The sequence below is a fragment of the Dipteris shenzhenensis genome, chromosome 17 (genome assembly GCF_047967505.1).
Source record: "Dipteris shenzhenensis isolate YYH24624 ecotype China chromosome 17, Dip_SZ_1.0, whole genome shotgun sequence".
Taxonomy (NCBI): Eukaryota; Viridiplantae; Streptophyta; class Polypodiopsida; order Gleicheniales; family Dipteridaceae; genus Dipteris; species Dipteris shenzhenensis.
Window position 1 is genome coordinate 53,355,728 of NC_141612.1, and position 15,618 is coordinate 53,371,345.

A 15,618-nucleotide genomic window follows, 5' to 3' on the forward strand; every position below is an offset into this window, starting at 1 on the left:
AAGCTGCCATTTTTGGTGACTTTTGCAGAGAAGCTTCTTCACCTCAAAGACAGCTCATAGATCCAAGAATGGTTCTCTCTCTTGTGGATAAGAGGGGATTCACACACCAGACAAGCTCCTCCTTGCTCCAAGGCTCGATCTCTGCTCTCCGATGGCCGATCCAAGCTCAATCTCCGTCGTGTTGTTATGGCAGCCCCATATACCTCAAGAAGCGCCTCGATTCGAAGCTCCTCTTCCATGCACACACCACAGACCTGATGCCGTGGTGCTCTGATACCAGTTGTGAGTTCACAACAGAAGCAAAAAACAAGAGAGAGTGAGAGCCAGAGAGGAACACACAGATTTGTGGGTGATGAACCACCTTATCTTTTATGTCATTCACATATATATATATATATAGAGTATTGTGTACATAACCGGGGTTAAGGCACAGTGGCCTTTAATCCCCATGTGTGTGTGTGTGTGTGTGTGTGCATGAGTGTGCACGCGCATGCGTGTGTGTGTAGAGAGAGAGAAAGAGGGGGGGGGTAGTATATTATGGAGATAGAACGAATGTAGTAAATTAGGGAGATAGAGCTATCTAGGCTATGCACTTGTAAATCGAGAGGGGAGAGAGAGAGAGAGAGAGAGAGAGAGAGCGGGGGGGGGGGGAGGGAGGGACGGGGGCAGGGCTAGATTGGGGAGATAGAGCAAATGTAAATCTAGGGAGGGGGTAGATTAGGAAGTTATATATATATATAGAGAGAGAGAGAGAGAGGGGGGGGGACTAGATTGGGGAGATAGAGCAAATGTAAATTTAGGGATGGGGTAGATTAGGAAGTTTTATGTGTGTGTGTGTGTGTGTGTGTGTGTATAGAGAGAGAGAGAGAGAGAAAGACGTCCACGAGAGGCCTCGTGGGCCTATGGGACAAAGTGACACCAAAAGGGGAAAACCCATACAAGCCACAAAGGGCTGGAGCAAAGGGCACACAAAGGCCCTTGCTGAGTACTATGTTGAAATAAAGAGAGCTTAGTAGCTCAAGAAAAGTCAAGTACAAAGCATATCATATCATATCAGATCATGTGATATTTGATATTTGGAGCAAGCCAAGAGCAAGAGCTGGAACTCAGAAACCAAAACCTGGCACTTGTCTATGAGTGGTAAAAATGTCTTGGATCTAAATCTCTAAGATCTTGTGGACGCCTCCTCTCATGGGGATCCACGTGATCTAGCAAGAAGAACTCCGTAATAGAGCTCTAAGAGAGATCTACCAAGGAAGAAGTCTGCTCCTATCTTCGTGATCAAAGTATCCTCTCACGGTGCCTAACTACCTCATGGATGAAGCCCACTAAACATCTCTGGTCTGGGTAGGAGAGAAATCGGGACAAAACCCTAAAGCTATCTCTAAAGAGACAGTAGAAACACCCTCGGATCTCATAGTAAATAAGGCACTTGAAGATGAACTGCTCCTCCATCTCAACCTCATGCATGTCACATAATGTGCATATGCGCCTCTCCTTGGGTAGGCTTTTTGCTCAGTCGCTCTCGATTCGAAGTCTATGTGAAGAGACCCGGAACTTCCTAATAGAGATCCTCAGTGAGTGGGGTAAGTGGATCTACGTGTATCCTGGTGGGTCAATAAAATCCTTCTATGTGATGTGCAAGATGTGATCTCTGTAGAAGTTGAGCTTCACTGGGAGTTCGCTCAGTCCCAACCATGTCTAGAATATGTGTAGTTGTAAGAGATCCTCACGGATTACCTAGTTGACCTCATGTGATAGGAGGGGAGAAAACGGAGCGCCCGTACTGTACTGGAAGGGAGGGAGTCTATCCATGTGGAGCCCTAGTCGCTCAAACCATCTCTTTGTGCGTGCATATCAGCATCTCTCGTCTCCCCCTGCTGAAAGTGCCATAGGGGAGGACAATGCTAGCCAAGGTAGTCTGTTGTGCTGAAAAGTGTAATCCTCGTACTCCATAACTTGGTACAAATACGTGATGACCTAAAATGCAACATCTAGATGTAATGGGGAGGAACCAAACTTAGCTTGAATGATCTAGTGAGGAACGGACAGCTTACCGCAAATCATCCGCAATAGCATGCGAACCTGTAGCTGCTCCACACGAGCCCACTCTATATCTGACAAGTTTGGCCCCAGCAAGGGCTATCATACATCCCCGCTGGGGGACCAAAAAGTCAAAAAAGCAACCACTTGGTCCGTGGATCCTGAAATGCGAGCGAAAACACTGCCCCTCTAGTCTAGCCAATGAAGCGTATGCCTTGCCCAAGCGGGCCTGCATTGCACGTCTCATAGTGAAGATGGGTCCGAAGAAGAAAACCCCAAGATATGTGTATGATGAAACTATCTCAGCAGGTAACCCATCAAACGTGAACTGCTCCATGACAGATCAATGTATTGATCATAATCTTGATTTTACCAAGGTTGACCTTTAAATCATGAGACTCACAAAAAAATTATAGTGAGTCAAGGTGTTTCTGGAGCCCCTTTGCTGAGAAAGCCAAAAGTGCCACGTCATCTGCATACAACAATATTTGGATTTAGAGTGCCAGCAAGAGAGCATCTACCCCCCCTTTGTGTCTGCATCACTGTCTTGAGCTCGTTAATGTAGAGGCCAAACATGGTAGGTGATAAAGGACACCCTTGCCAGACTTGAGAGTCAATGGAGTGGGGGTGAGGGGAACCATCCCTCTAGGAAACTCCGCCAAGTTTGTTTCTCTAGAGACATGCACAATATTGAACTTATAAAATATTTTTTAAGTGAAATTGTGGAAAGTCAATGAAAGTGATTATGTCATCAAATATTTGCGGAAGAAAATATGAGGATGTGAGTACACTTTTAAATTGTTTAATTGCAAAAAGATAAGTCTTAGGTGATTTGATATATTGTACTCCAATTTGCGTCGATCTAATTTGGAGATCAACACGCAAAATGAACGTGAAATAAAACTTGCTTAGCGGACGTTTGAATTTTACATGTAAAAGACCACCAATCTTCATGCAACTACAAAAAGACTTCAAGCAATAAATCAATCACGCCTTCAATCAAATAAGATAAGGATGATTGTTTATAACTCATATACACAAACAAATAGACAAGCTGCATGCACCCACCCTCAAGCGTAGCCTCTCCCTCTCTCACTCTCTCTCTCTCTCTCTCTTTGTGAAGGTTGGTGGATCATAGGTGAATGAGCAGTCTAACAACAAGTCTTGGTGAAAGGTTACCGTCTCTCCTTTTAATAATCTATCCATATGCCTCAACGACTTCTAATCTTTCACAACGACTCCTAATCTTTCAGTTACACTTATCCCATGTCTATGTGCGCACTTCATCCAGAAAACTCACATAGATACAATTTGAAGACCCAATATACTAAGCGTACAGAAAAACACCCGTGTTGCATATTCACGGAATCTTAAGCTCCATATCAAAATTAAGAGGTGAATGTCACTGCCATTTCAGAAGGGTTATATATAGAACATGGATCCCCTGATCCTATCATGTAGGGGGGGTAAAGGACGAAACTGTGACCCAATTCGAGAATAGGTTGACCTGCTTCCACCGCTACCAACAGTGCTTGCTCGTTCAGGATGTGAACCATAGTCTGATCCATCTGACCCAAGCCACACACACGCTCGCTTGGCAGCAAGGTGAGCATAATGACAAGGGGGGACTGCAACAGGAAAAAAAACCCGAACACGCTTTCTATCAGCATTGTAGGAAGAAAAGTAACATGGAATGCATCAAGTGTGATTGCCAAGAACTAATATAGGCAAAAAGATTCAAAAAACTATTTACAATACTAACCAACTGATACGGCTCGAGTGCATCGCACATATCTAGACACACAGCAAGTCCAACCCTTAAAATCCCTTTGAAATAAATATATAATCTGCAATGGAACCTTTGTATGCTCCTTGCAAATGCAATTAAAGAATATACTAAAATTATCTGGTAATGCAGAACGTGAAGACAGTGACTCACTGTAACTTCTATGATTTCCTTGTATATGAGAGACGCATGCAGAGGATTTAAGAGAGACAAGAAATTGAACAGTTTGACTTGCTGCACATTTGTTTCTTCAGAGCAAATTTCAAACAAAGCCATGACATGAAGCAAACAAAGCATACTCCGGAATGGTGCTTTCCCTTCTCTGTCTTGGATAAAAGGAGGCAATGCAAGTACAAGAAAAAGCCTTCTAAAAAACTTCTGGTACTTACGTAAAACAAAGATCATTGGTAAGACTTTGGATTTCATCCACGCCAAAGTTGTTTTCATCCTTGAGAACATAGTAATGTGCAGGGCGACTCGTTCCCTGCAGGAACAATATTAGCAGGTTGTACATACGATCAGAGCTTCTACTTCAGAAAACTACCGATTAGACCCACAGCTCACCTTTAAGCCATGATGGCTGCAGAGGAAGAAATCAAAATGATTTGGATGGCATATCACAGAATCTACCACCGTACCTGCCAAGATCCAACCATGTTAAGTCTGTTGCCACTTAACCATTCGTACGCCTATGATAGGTTCCAGTAAAAACAAAATAATATGTATGTGTCTAATACTTGCTGGTGACTATGAGCTCCCAAATTACCAGAAAGTATGTTCCCATTGTTTGATGCACGTTTTCGGTCTTTTGGAAAAAACCGTGTGTGATGTTGTTTCTGGACCACAATAAATGTAATTTTGGGACCTGATTCTCCTCGAAGTCTTTTCTGTTGTGGCACTTCACCTCTTCCATCCTGGGTTTGGTTGCCCCAACCTAAAGATTCACAAGCCTGCAACAAAAATATGAGCAGCAGAATCTCACCTCCTCCTGTGCTCTAGCAAAATATCACAATATAAGTGCGTAAATGTTTACACCGCTACTGCATTTTCTTAACGGAGCAGCTCAGCACAGGAACAAAGAACACAGTGACGACCTTTTTCACTGCCTCCATTTCATTGTTCAGAACTGCCTCAAATTGCCCCTCGCTCACACCATCTCTGCAAAAGACAGCAGGAAGACTTTAATGAAAACGTATTGGACTCCTATATTGGCTCGTTGAACCCTAAAATGAAAAAATTAGTAATTGCATCATCCAAAGTTTGGATTTTTAAATTAAGATTAGAAAACAGCTTAGGACTGTCCACTGTCTGGACTCTGATTGTGGTCAACCAGACCTCCATTAGACTTCAAAACATACTTACACCCTAAAATTCCTTGTGCAATGCTGGCAGTTAAGGGGACATTTAAAGAAGAAGACAAAGAATTGCTTTGATCCGACAAAAGATGAATCTATAGCGCTCAAAATCATAAAGGAGTGTCTACTGCCATGTGGAGCCTGTGAACCTGTAGAAAATAATTCGCTCTGGCTTCTGTCCACTTCTCTCCTCAAATGAACGAAGTAGATCCCTGGAAGTCAAAAGACAAAGATAAGTAAAACTGTAAACTTCAGAAAACTTATATACCAGTATGTTAAATGTTATGCAGACTTCATGCACTAATAGTAAAGAAGTGATAGCTTGGATGATACATTTGACTTACTTAACCATGCCACCAGTTTGCTTCCTACCCTGCTCATCTTCCCTTTCCCAGAATAACTCTTCCAAAATCTCTCCACGCTGCCTTTGACTTTGTACAATTGTTTCATATTGAGAAAAAAAAGGCCAATCCATACTGGCTGTAACCTATTCAAATAGGAAAAATTTAGAATCTGACACTCCCACATAACATGAAAACTATTCAATAGCAATGTATCCATGTTGCTTACAGCGCAAATAGAAGGACTATAATCATCACCAACTTTTGGGTGAGACACATCAGCTCCAAAAATTATAGAAGGAACCCCAGATATAAGAGGTAACCTTCTGTTTTTCTCGTCAAGTAGCAGTGCATTACAACCACCAAGCTGTCATCATTAGATATAATATCAGAAGGTGAAGAATAACATGTAGAAGACCAAAAAGGGAGAAAACAATGTAGTAGGATTATTCTGTCATATTGCTAGCGCATGTAGTCATATTTCATTACAATTAGAAAGTCCAAGGCTGATCAATCTGTGCTAGTCCTTGTCCAAGTTGTACAATTCTGACTTTTCTGTGTTGAACAAAAACAAGAGGGGAGGAAGAAAACAAATGGGTAGAATTGAAATAGGCCAAATACTCAGCTATCAGGTTCGTCAAGGTGTTTCAAGCTTACTAGCAGGCAACATCAGTGTGAGGTCTTACAACAGGTGGCCTAGCAGGAGAATTTTGTTGAACATTCATCATCTTGCAGGAAGCTAAGGGCAAGCATCAAAGCAAGGAGATCCTAATCCTAGCAATAGGACGAGTTGAGAATGTGACCTTCACATTAACTTTCAAAAGTAGGTTTGCAAGATACTGTGGACGACAAGCTTTAATATGGTCAGATAGGCAACACTGTGTTACCAAGCCTAATTCTATCTCACAAACTCGCTTCACAGAAGCTGCAAAAACAATAACCATGGAGCGATTAGTAAACGACATATATGCAAGAATACCTTTAAGAGAAGCGAAGGCCAATGTTTTTAATATCAAAATACACACCATATATGGATTTGTTGTCATTCTGTGGCATTATACACAGAAGAAACTGTAATTCCTCCCCTGTACTCTCCAAGCACCTCTGGTAGAGAAACTTGATAACATTTTCTATACTGCTATGCCTTTCAGGACGAATCCAGGGAACTGCCATGTCTGGATTCATTTCCTGCAGAAAAGGTCTTCCTTTAACAGCAAATTTGCATATCGTGTTTACAAAAACAGGGTTTACTGAAGAAAGAGCACTTACCAAACCATATGTATCACATTCCCGCGGGAGTGTTCTGCAGAACTTGTTTACATCATTATCTGACAAATTATGAGCAAAGTTGATGGCAGACCAGCTTTTGATTCTGCAGCCCTTAAGCATGACCTGCAATATAACATTATACGTCCAGGTTTGTCTGTGGCACAGAACCTCACGCTGTATAGGCTGCAAGCTTTTTTACATGCTTAAGAAGCAGACATGACAATTATGACTCACCTAAGTAGAATCTAGTCCTAAAAGACGGCTGATCACTAAGCACACAGGGAACGACTCATCAACCAGGGATGCTACAAGTGCCAACTACAGAAGGGGTATTTTTTGGAAGTGAAACATTTTCCTGGAGCTGGCTCCTACATCTCTTTTGACTGGCTGTCTTCATGCTGTGCCACCTTGAATAAAATACTAAATCTTCATACCTTTTTCATATTAGACATTCCTGCTTTGGCACTTACTCAATACAGAAACCCCAAAAAAGTTCTCACAGCAGGCTCTGTGCTACAAGTTTTTGAGTCTTTTCGCTGCTCCACTGTTTTGACTCCATTTTGCAATACATACAACAAAACTTTTTTGGCTATAACATTTTTGTACTTTGTACTTTACAGACCACCGGCAAGTGTGTAGATCTGTTGTTCTGGGCCTTGTCCAAGGTCATTAATGTATCATGAGGCCAAAGAGCTATTTAAGGAGGCTTCCTGACTGAAGGCACTGTCACTCTAAGGGATTTGACCACTAGAATCTCACTCTTACGTTTTTGTTCCCCCAGTATAAGGGATAGACAACTTAAAGTGGCCTAACCTTTCAAAAAGAGCCTCACATAAGGTGAACCCTAGAACAATACCAGTGAAGTTACAACAGTAGAGGATGTAAAGATAAATAATGTCAAGAAAACATCTTAACAAAGCACAATGAAAAAACACATTAACTTGCAAAACATATTTTTAAATCCCTTCAACGACTAATAAAACTGCACGTTTTGTGCTAGCTGCTGAAACTGGCCTTCAATAAACAAAAGGGCAGTGATCTTCTTCTTCTCAGTCATAAACTTCATAAATGGCCACAATGCAAGCCTTAGTCACTTCAATAACTTAGCACAACTTAGAAACAAACTTCAACAACAACAAAGGTGAGGCTAGAATGCCCCTGCTCAATGAAAATAGTACACAGTGCACCCACTGGCCCCAAATGCCTTGGCGCCCCTTATGGTATTTATTTCATGCTTCTGAATGGAAATGCTGTACAACAGGGGTTCAACCCCGCACTGTTCCTCTCTGCAAATCCTCTACCTCTCTTCAAGGCATCTAATCCAAGTGCACCACTAGAATTCCCTCTGGCAAGGCATACTCAGGCATTCACTTCTGATTTGACCCAACTGAGAGGCATTCAGGCATCCAAACCACTGGCAAACTGAGCTCAAGGCAGCCTCAAGGCTATCACATGCATCCACACTGTCCTTAGGCCTACCACAAGAACACCCTTGCCTCTGGGTGCTTGTTAAAACCTGTGACACGACTGCAAACAACACACATGCACTGCAAAAAGCTCCAAAGCAAGAAAGAACAATGAAAGACAGAACCTTGATCCAACCCCCGCTGTTTGTGGCAAAGGGGCGAGCTCCTTCCTCGCACCTATCCTCTGTCCAGGCTCCCCGCAGGGTGCAGGTGTCTTCCAGCAATCAGGATAAGAGAAAAATGAAGGTAGAGAGCGGAGGGTGAACAAGAAAGAGCTGTAGAGGGAAGATGGCCCACAAATCTGCCCCAAGATGACTGCCTTGAGATCTGCGCTGCTTGAGAAGGAGCATGCCAGAAGCAATAGGAAAAGCTCCTCCTGCGTCCTGCACTAGTCTAGAACAGCTCAAGAAGCCACCACGCAGCCAGAAACACGTGCAGAAAGGTCCAAAACAACAAAAGACAACCTTGGGCAGGAGGCAGCCGTACACGTCTGTGCAGAATTTATACAACCTGGAACAGCTGAAACAAGCTTAAAATAGCTGAAAACAGGCTTGAAACAGCTGAAATAGCTCAAAAACTACACAAGAATAACTGAAAACGTCCAGCAGAGTCTTCTCCTTCTCCCAAGCATGGAGGATGCTTCCAAGAGAGTGAGGGAGAGAGATGGTACGTGGAGGGGAGCACATGCATTTGCATGCATGCCACTCGGCCCTTCATTAAAGTCCTAGCCACCATACCAAGGACAACGTTGGTTATCCTTGGGACCAACTTTTAGACCCCTCTTTCTAGGACCTAGTGGCACACCTAGACTTTGCCCTAGGAACTTCTAGAAGTGTGCACTTCCTCTTGCCAGTCCCTCACAACCAAACCATTACTACACTTAACCATGGTTAACCCCGGGTTAAGCGTAGGTTGAGTTACAAAGATACTTTACATCACTTTTCACGTCCCTGTGACATACCCTCCTCTTAAAACAGCAAACTACCCAGGTTGTTGGAGAAAATATTACAATGAAACTAAAGTAAATAGGTAGAAATAGCCCATACCAGAATATACATCAGCGGCGGTAAGATACAACCTACAATGATAATATGGGCTAGGAGAGCTCGAGAGTCCATCCGTACATCAATGCATCCTCTGTGGCGAGTGTCGCAAACACCCATCATGAAGACCTCACGGCAGAAATAATGTCAGCAACAAGTAGCATTTCGGGTGAGACAATTGATGCCACCGAGCGATCTCCAGATACATGAGCAGTCTGAATTAAGGAGAGGTGCTACCCTCCTCTCGAGCACTAGGCAATGCTCCAGATCTCTGCTTTGCTGAACCTGTAGGAGCCTATACCATAGTGGGTGCAAGCCGAAACGCGTCCAGGTAGAGCTGTAAAATCTGAGGTGACTTTGCCAGGTCATCCTCCTCCATCCACCTCGTATCCACTGCAGGATAATTCCTAAACTTCACTAGGTAGCGACAGGAAACTCTACCTCTCACTTTTCTTTCCATATGTGCCAAAATCTATTCCGAAACCAAGATTTCATCCAACTCCTCAACTTTAGGCTGATCCTCATGAAAGGCACATCGTCTTAGAAAGGCTTCAATAAACTCACATGAAAGGCATTGTGTATGGTCCAAGTGGCAAGTAGCTTCAGCCTGTAAGCTACATCATTAATGTGTTCAAAAATATGAAAAGTACCATAATACCTCATCTTCAGCTTTGTGTACACTTTGGTCTTGCCTTTCATCTTCCTGAGTCATGCTTTCTGAAAATGCAGTAGCACCCAATCACCCTCTTTCAAGAGTAGCTCTCAGCGATGCTTATCTACTACTCGTTTGTGCTTCTCTTGGCTTTTCTCGAGGGCTGTTTTGACCTTTTGGTAAGCAACATCCAAGCTCTCCACAAATCTGTCCGCTTTAAAAATCTTCTCTTTCGTATGCAGAATGGGAGGTACCTTCCATTGTCCTACCACAATTTCAAAGGGGGCATGGTGCGCGTCCCTGTTGAACACATGTGCACACATTATAAATATATAAATATATTTATTCTCTGGTTAATCGAAGTCAATGCTCTTGATCATGATTAAGGGGCTTGACCAAGGGTTGAGGCGCCTTAAATATAGTCAAGTCTCTCCAACCGAAGTTGGCACAACTCTCCAACCGAAGTTGGCACATCTTGGTTAACCGCAGTTAACCTTCTTGGTATAAACCAAGTCTTCCTGTCAAGCTTACTTGACCAATCAATTCTTTGACCAATAGAAGAACTCTTTTGACCATAATTAACCTAGATGGAAAATTCTTTAATTATGATCAAATAAATGGTCAACTGTACTTTGACTTAGGATATTTACATTGTGGTGACATCCCCTCGGCTTCTATTCAGTTGACCTCAATTGAAAAGCTTCCTTGTTAACATCCAAAAGCTGTGGATGATCGGACAAGATGTCTTCATCCATCCACTTGGCATCCAATACCGTATAATTCTTGAATTTTACAAGGTATCTGTAGAATTCCTTGCCCTGAGGGCCTTTTCGTACAGTATGATACACAATCTACTATGGCTGAAGGACCTTCTCCAGCTCATCCACTTCTGGTAGATCCTCTCTTCTGATATTGGCACTGTAGGTTTTGGCCCCTAGCATTTCTTTAGAAGACTCACATGAAAAGCATTGTGAATCCTCCAATGCTCTGGCGATGCCAACCTGTATGCAACCTCATTTATTCTTTCTGTAACCTTGAAAGGGCCATAGTACCTGGGAGATAACTTTGCATACACTTTCTGTTTGCCTTTAAATTTGCGGAGCCTAGCTTTCTTGAACTTCAAAAGTACCCACTTCCCTTCTTTGAGATCTAACTGTCTCCTATGCTTATCTGCAGCTCTTTTATGCTTCTCTTGAGACCTTTCAATTGCTGTCTGGACTTGGCTGAAAGCTGTCTGGAGGTCTCTCACAAACTGATCAGTTGCAAATATTTCGTCCTTAGGATAGGTGGCAGAATCACCTTCCCATAGATGACCTCAAAGGGGGCTTTCCTTGTAGAGCTGTGTACTGTATTATTGTAAGCGAACTCTACCAATGGTAGGTACTTTTCCCAGCCTGAACCTTGGTCACCCACGTAGCATTTCAGCATATCCAATGTTGAAGAATTTGCTACTTTACTTTGATCATCTGTCTGGGGATGGAAAGAAGCAGAAAAATTCAGATTCGTCCCCATATTATCAAATAAGGCTCTCCAGAATAGACTGGTCATTCTGGGATCACGATCACTGACAATGGGCTTAGGCATACCATGGTACTTAAAGATCCGTGCCATGAAAAGCTTAGCCATATGATCTGCCTTTATGGTTTTACGAACCGGAATGAAATGAGCTTGCTTGCTGAATCTATCAATGATAGTCCAAATCCCATCATTCTCTGACTTTGATCTTGGCAAATCAAAAATGAAGTCCATTGTAATACTTTCCCACGGTGCCTGAGGCACGTGAAGAGGCATAAGTAGGCTAGGTACCTTCCGTCTATCATACTTCACTTTCTGACACGTAAGGTATTCAGTAACAAACTGATGTATATCTTTGCGCATCCCTACCCAAAAGAAATATCTCTCTAGTGCTAGAGTTGTTGCTGTAATTCCTCTATGTCAAGCATACGGAGGTGCATGGCATTCTTCAAAAATCTTTTTCCTCATCTCATGGGTGATGCATAGGCAGTCATCTTTCATTAGATACCCATCTTTCAAGGAATAGTAACTAGTGGACTGCCCCTCTTGCATTTGTTGTAAAATCTCACCAAAATCTGCATCATTAGCATATTGCTCCCTCATGCCTTCTAGGTCTGATGATAAGCAATAGTCACATTGTTGACCTGGGGTCTTCGAAACAAGGCACCACTCTGTTCCAAACTCTTGGAGTATGGACAATCTGAAAATGATATATTGGCAGCATATTTGCCCATTTCATATGCTTCTCGGAGAGTTTTGTTCGAGTTAGAAAATATCTCAGACTTTGGTGATCTATTTTAACAGTAAAATTTGCACCCAAAAGATAATGCTTCCATGTATTCACAGCATGAACTACGGCCAACAATTCTTTATCATAGATTCCCAAATATCTCTCAGCATCACGCAATCTTCAGCTTTCGTATGCTACTACATGTCCATTTTGATGAAATGCAGCCCCAACACACTCTCCACAGGCATCACAATCAACATCAAAAGGCTGATAAATATCCAGGACTACAAGGATAGGCTCTGTAGTCAACTTCTCCTTGAGTGTATTGAATGCTTTCTTCTGTGACATTCCCCATGTGAAAGCTGCATTTTTCTTAGTAAAGGTCATGTAGTGGAGCTGCAATATCAGCAAAATGCTTGATGAATCTTCTATAATAGGAGCAGAGTCCCAAAAAACTACGGACTCTGTGCACAGTTTTCAGGTCTGGCCATTCTTGGATGGCTCGAATCTTTGCTAGATCCATCTCTATCCCATTCTTGGATATTATGTGCCCCATATAATTCATCTCTTCCAAAAATAATTCACTTTTCTTGCTATTGGCAAAAAACTGATGATTTTGAAGTTTTGAAACACCAAAGCAAGATGTTCCCTGTGCTCTTCTTCTGTCTTTAAAAAGACTAGGATATCGTCAAAGAAAGTACCCGTGAAGTGCCTATACTTTCGGAAGAAGCGATCCATCATTCTATTGAATGTGGCTGGTGCATTTGTCAACCCAAAGGGCATCACTAAGTATTCATACAACCCAAATGTAGTGCGAAAAGCTGTCTTATGCATATCTTGTGGTTGTATTCTGACTTGATAATAACCACTCTTCAAGTCAATACTGCTGAAAACTGTTGCCCCTCTGAGTTGGTCAAGAACATCATCTATGCGTGGTATCGGAAATCTATTTTTGATGGTCATCTTATTTAATGCACGGTAATCAATGCACATTTGAAAAGAACCATCTTTCTTCCGTATTAAAAGTATTGGTGAGCAAAAAGGAGACGAGCTGGGTTGAATCAACCCTTCGGACAGCAAGTCCTACACTTGAGCCATAATCTCCTCTCTTTGAGTAGCAGTGACTCTATAAGGTGGTCTATTTGGTGGCTCACTACCAAGCATTAACTCTATCTGATGATCTTCTGGTCTCTCTGGGTATAACTCCCCTAGCAAAGCATATGAAAAACAATCTTTAAAGTTTACAAGAAACTGAAATTTATCTTTGTCTGCATCATTCATTTCAGCATGCATATCATTCTCTTTTTCTTTTACAAAAACCATGTACGTGGAAATTGCATACTTTATTGCTTTACCACATGTAACATCAGATACAATGGGAATAGTTTCCCCTTTATTCTTGGCAGCTAAACGCTGGTTTTTCCTGTCACCACAATGTAAATATCCTAAGTCAAAGTACAGTTGACCATTTATTTGATCATAATTAAAGTGTTTTATATGTGTTAATTATGGTCAAAGAGTTCTTTTAATGGTCAAGGGATTGACTATGGTCAAAGATACTTGACTCTAGTCAAGTAAACATGACTTCGGTCAAGGAGACTTGGTTTATTACCAAGAGGGTTAACTGCGGTTAACCAGAGAACTACAGAGCTGACTACGGTCAGAGAGTGTTGACTTCGGTCAACAAGACTTGGCATGCGCCAAGAGGGTTAACCCCGGTTAACCAAGATGTGCCAACTTCGGTTGATGAGACTTGGCTATAATTAAGGCGCCTCGACCCTTGGTCAAAGCTCCTTAATTATAATCAAGAGTGTTGACTCCGGTCAACCAGAGAATAAATATATATATTTATATTTGTTTAGGTGTGCACATGTGTTCAGTGGGGACGCCCACCGTGACTAGAATTAGTCCACAGTGTGTTATTTGCATGCAAAGCGCTAACAATTAATGGGTGCCATGGTGGTACGCTTTAATTAATTGTTGCAGGTACTAGGAAGAGTTATTTTTCCTAAGCGCTACGGGAGCCTAACAAGCATCTAGGAGGCGGTTCGTGTGACTAAGTGCTTTGAAGACTCCAGAGTGACCCTTAGTGGCATGTAATAGGACTTAGTCTAGATTTTAGACAAGTGGCATGTTGCCAATTTGAAATGAGCTTGAAGCTCTTGTAATAAAGGGGATTTTTCACGTTTTGAAGGGGGGGTATCAGATAGCTCTACGCTAAACTTTTGTAACAGCTTCTCTTCAAGTAATAAAATTCCTTCGGGGGGGTCCAGCCCGACATGTTGTCCTGGGCCCTAGTGTCTCTGTAGAGAGAGAGAGAGAGAGAGAGAGAGAGAGAGAGAGGGAGCGCAGAAAAGAAAGTGTACTTGCTGGTTATTATGAAGGAAGTTTCGTTCACAATAATTGTTGTCTCTCAGAAGAGCGAGATGGATTGCATTGGTATCAGAGCCAAGGCTCATGGCCTTCCTAGGCTGTGACGATCTAGTGAGGAGGCAATAGTGGCTAACGGGCAGAGATAGCGCAAAGTGTTCAGTTCTGGATTGTATGCTCAAGCTAGACTATACGCAAGTGTGAATGAAGGCAAAGCGTACGGTGACCCGAGGCAAGATACGCTGGTGATGGCGTGGGCACAAGGGGTGCTGGCTAGTAGGCCTGGGGCCTCATGCCTATGACGGCGTAAGGACGCCTCTAACGGAGAGTCAAAGCGAAAGAAGCGATCAAATTGCCAACGAGCGAAGTAGCTGCTGGGTATCGCGTGAACGCTCGAAGTGATTTTTGGCTTCCTGTGTCATTTTGCATACCCTAGTGAAGGCGATAGCGCTCGAGGAGGCTATGCTATGGCGAATTGTTGAGCAGATGGTTTCATTGCGTGGGTGATCCCGTTATATATTGCGCAACGATTGGCGAGGCTTCCATGAAGGCATATATGGAGCAGGCCCGTGGCTCGACGTAAGTTTCATAATGGAGATTAGTTGCGCTGGTTACGTTGAGTGCTGACGGAAGCTTTCTTCTTTCTTTTCTCGTCGGACGTGAAGGCGCGATGTGCGAAACTCGGGAGAATTCCGTCGTCTGCGCGTATTTTCTCAGCCAAGGTTCAACCTTAGGCTGATGTGGAAGCCAACGTGGCAACCAAGGTGACGTGGCAGGCAAGGCACCAGCTGACGTGGCAGTACATGTGGCATCCAGATCAGGTAGCTGATGTGGTAAGAGAGGACAGTTGCAGAGACTGTTTCTGCTAGCAGATTTCACTTGCCTGTCAGACTTTTACTGTCAGAAAAGCAGAGAAAACAGAGAAAAACAGAGAAAGCAGACTTTTACTGTCAGAAAAGCAGCAAAAAAAAGCAGAGAAAAGCAGAGATTTGCAGAAAAAGAATATGCATGCCTTTGAGCAGAGAAAAGAGGGAAAAACAGATGCATT

General features: G+C 42.7%; 1 protein-coding gene across 1 annotated transcript in view; it reads right to left on the reverse strand.

The window, feature by feature from the left end:
• Positions 1-3,219: 3,219 nt before the first annotated feature.
• Positions 3,220-15,618, reverse strand: part of LOC147892295 (protein argonaute 1A-like) — an 87,566-nt gene continuing 75,167 nt past the window's right edge. Inside the window, exons 11-22 of the mRNA XM_087388292.1 lie at positions 6,795-6,917; positions 6,551-6,713; positions 6,329-6,450; positions 5,755-5,892; positions 5,529-5,671; positions 5,334-5,396; positions 4,924-4,987; positions 4,596-4,779; positions 4,394-4,467; positions 4,219-4,313; positions 3,806-3,837; positions 3,220-3,671 (exon numbers count right to left, since the gene is read on the reverse strand). Coding sequence (XP_087244418.1) covers positions 3,466-3,671; positions 3,806-3,837; positions 4,219-4,313; positions 4,394-4,467; positions 4,596-4,779; positions 4,924-4,987; positions 5,334-5,396; positions 5,529-5,671; positions 5,755-5,892; positions 6,329-6,450; positions 6,551-6,713; positions 6,795-6,917 — 1,407 coding nt within the window. The 3' untranslated portion in view covers positions 3,220-3,465. The remainder of the gene's footprint in view (positions 3,672-3,805; positions 3,838-4,218; positions 4,314-4,393; positions 4,468-4,595; positions 4,780-4,923; positions 4,988-5,333; positions 5,397-5,528; positions 5,672-5,754; positions 5,893-6,328; positions 6,451-6,550; positions 6,714-6,794; positions 6,918-15,618) is intronic.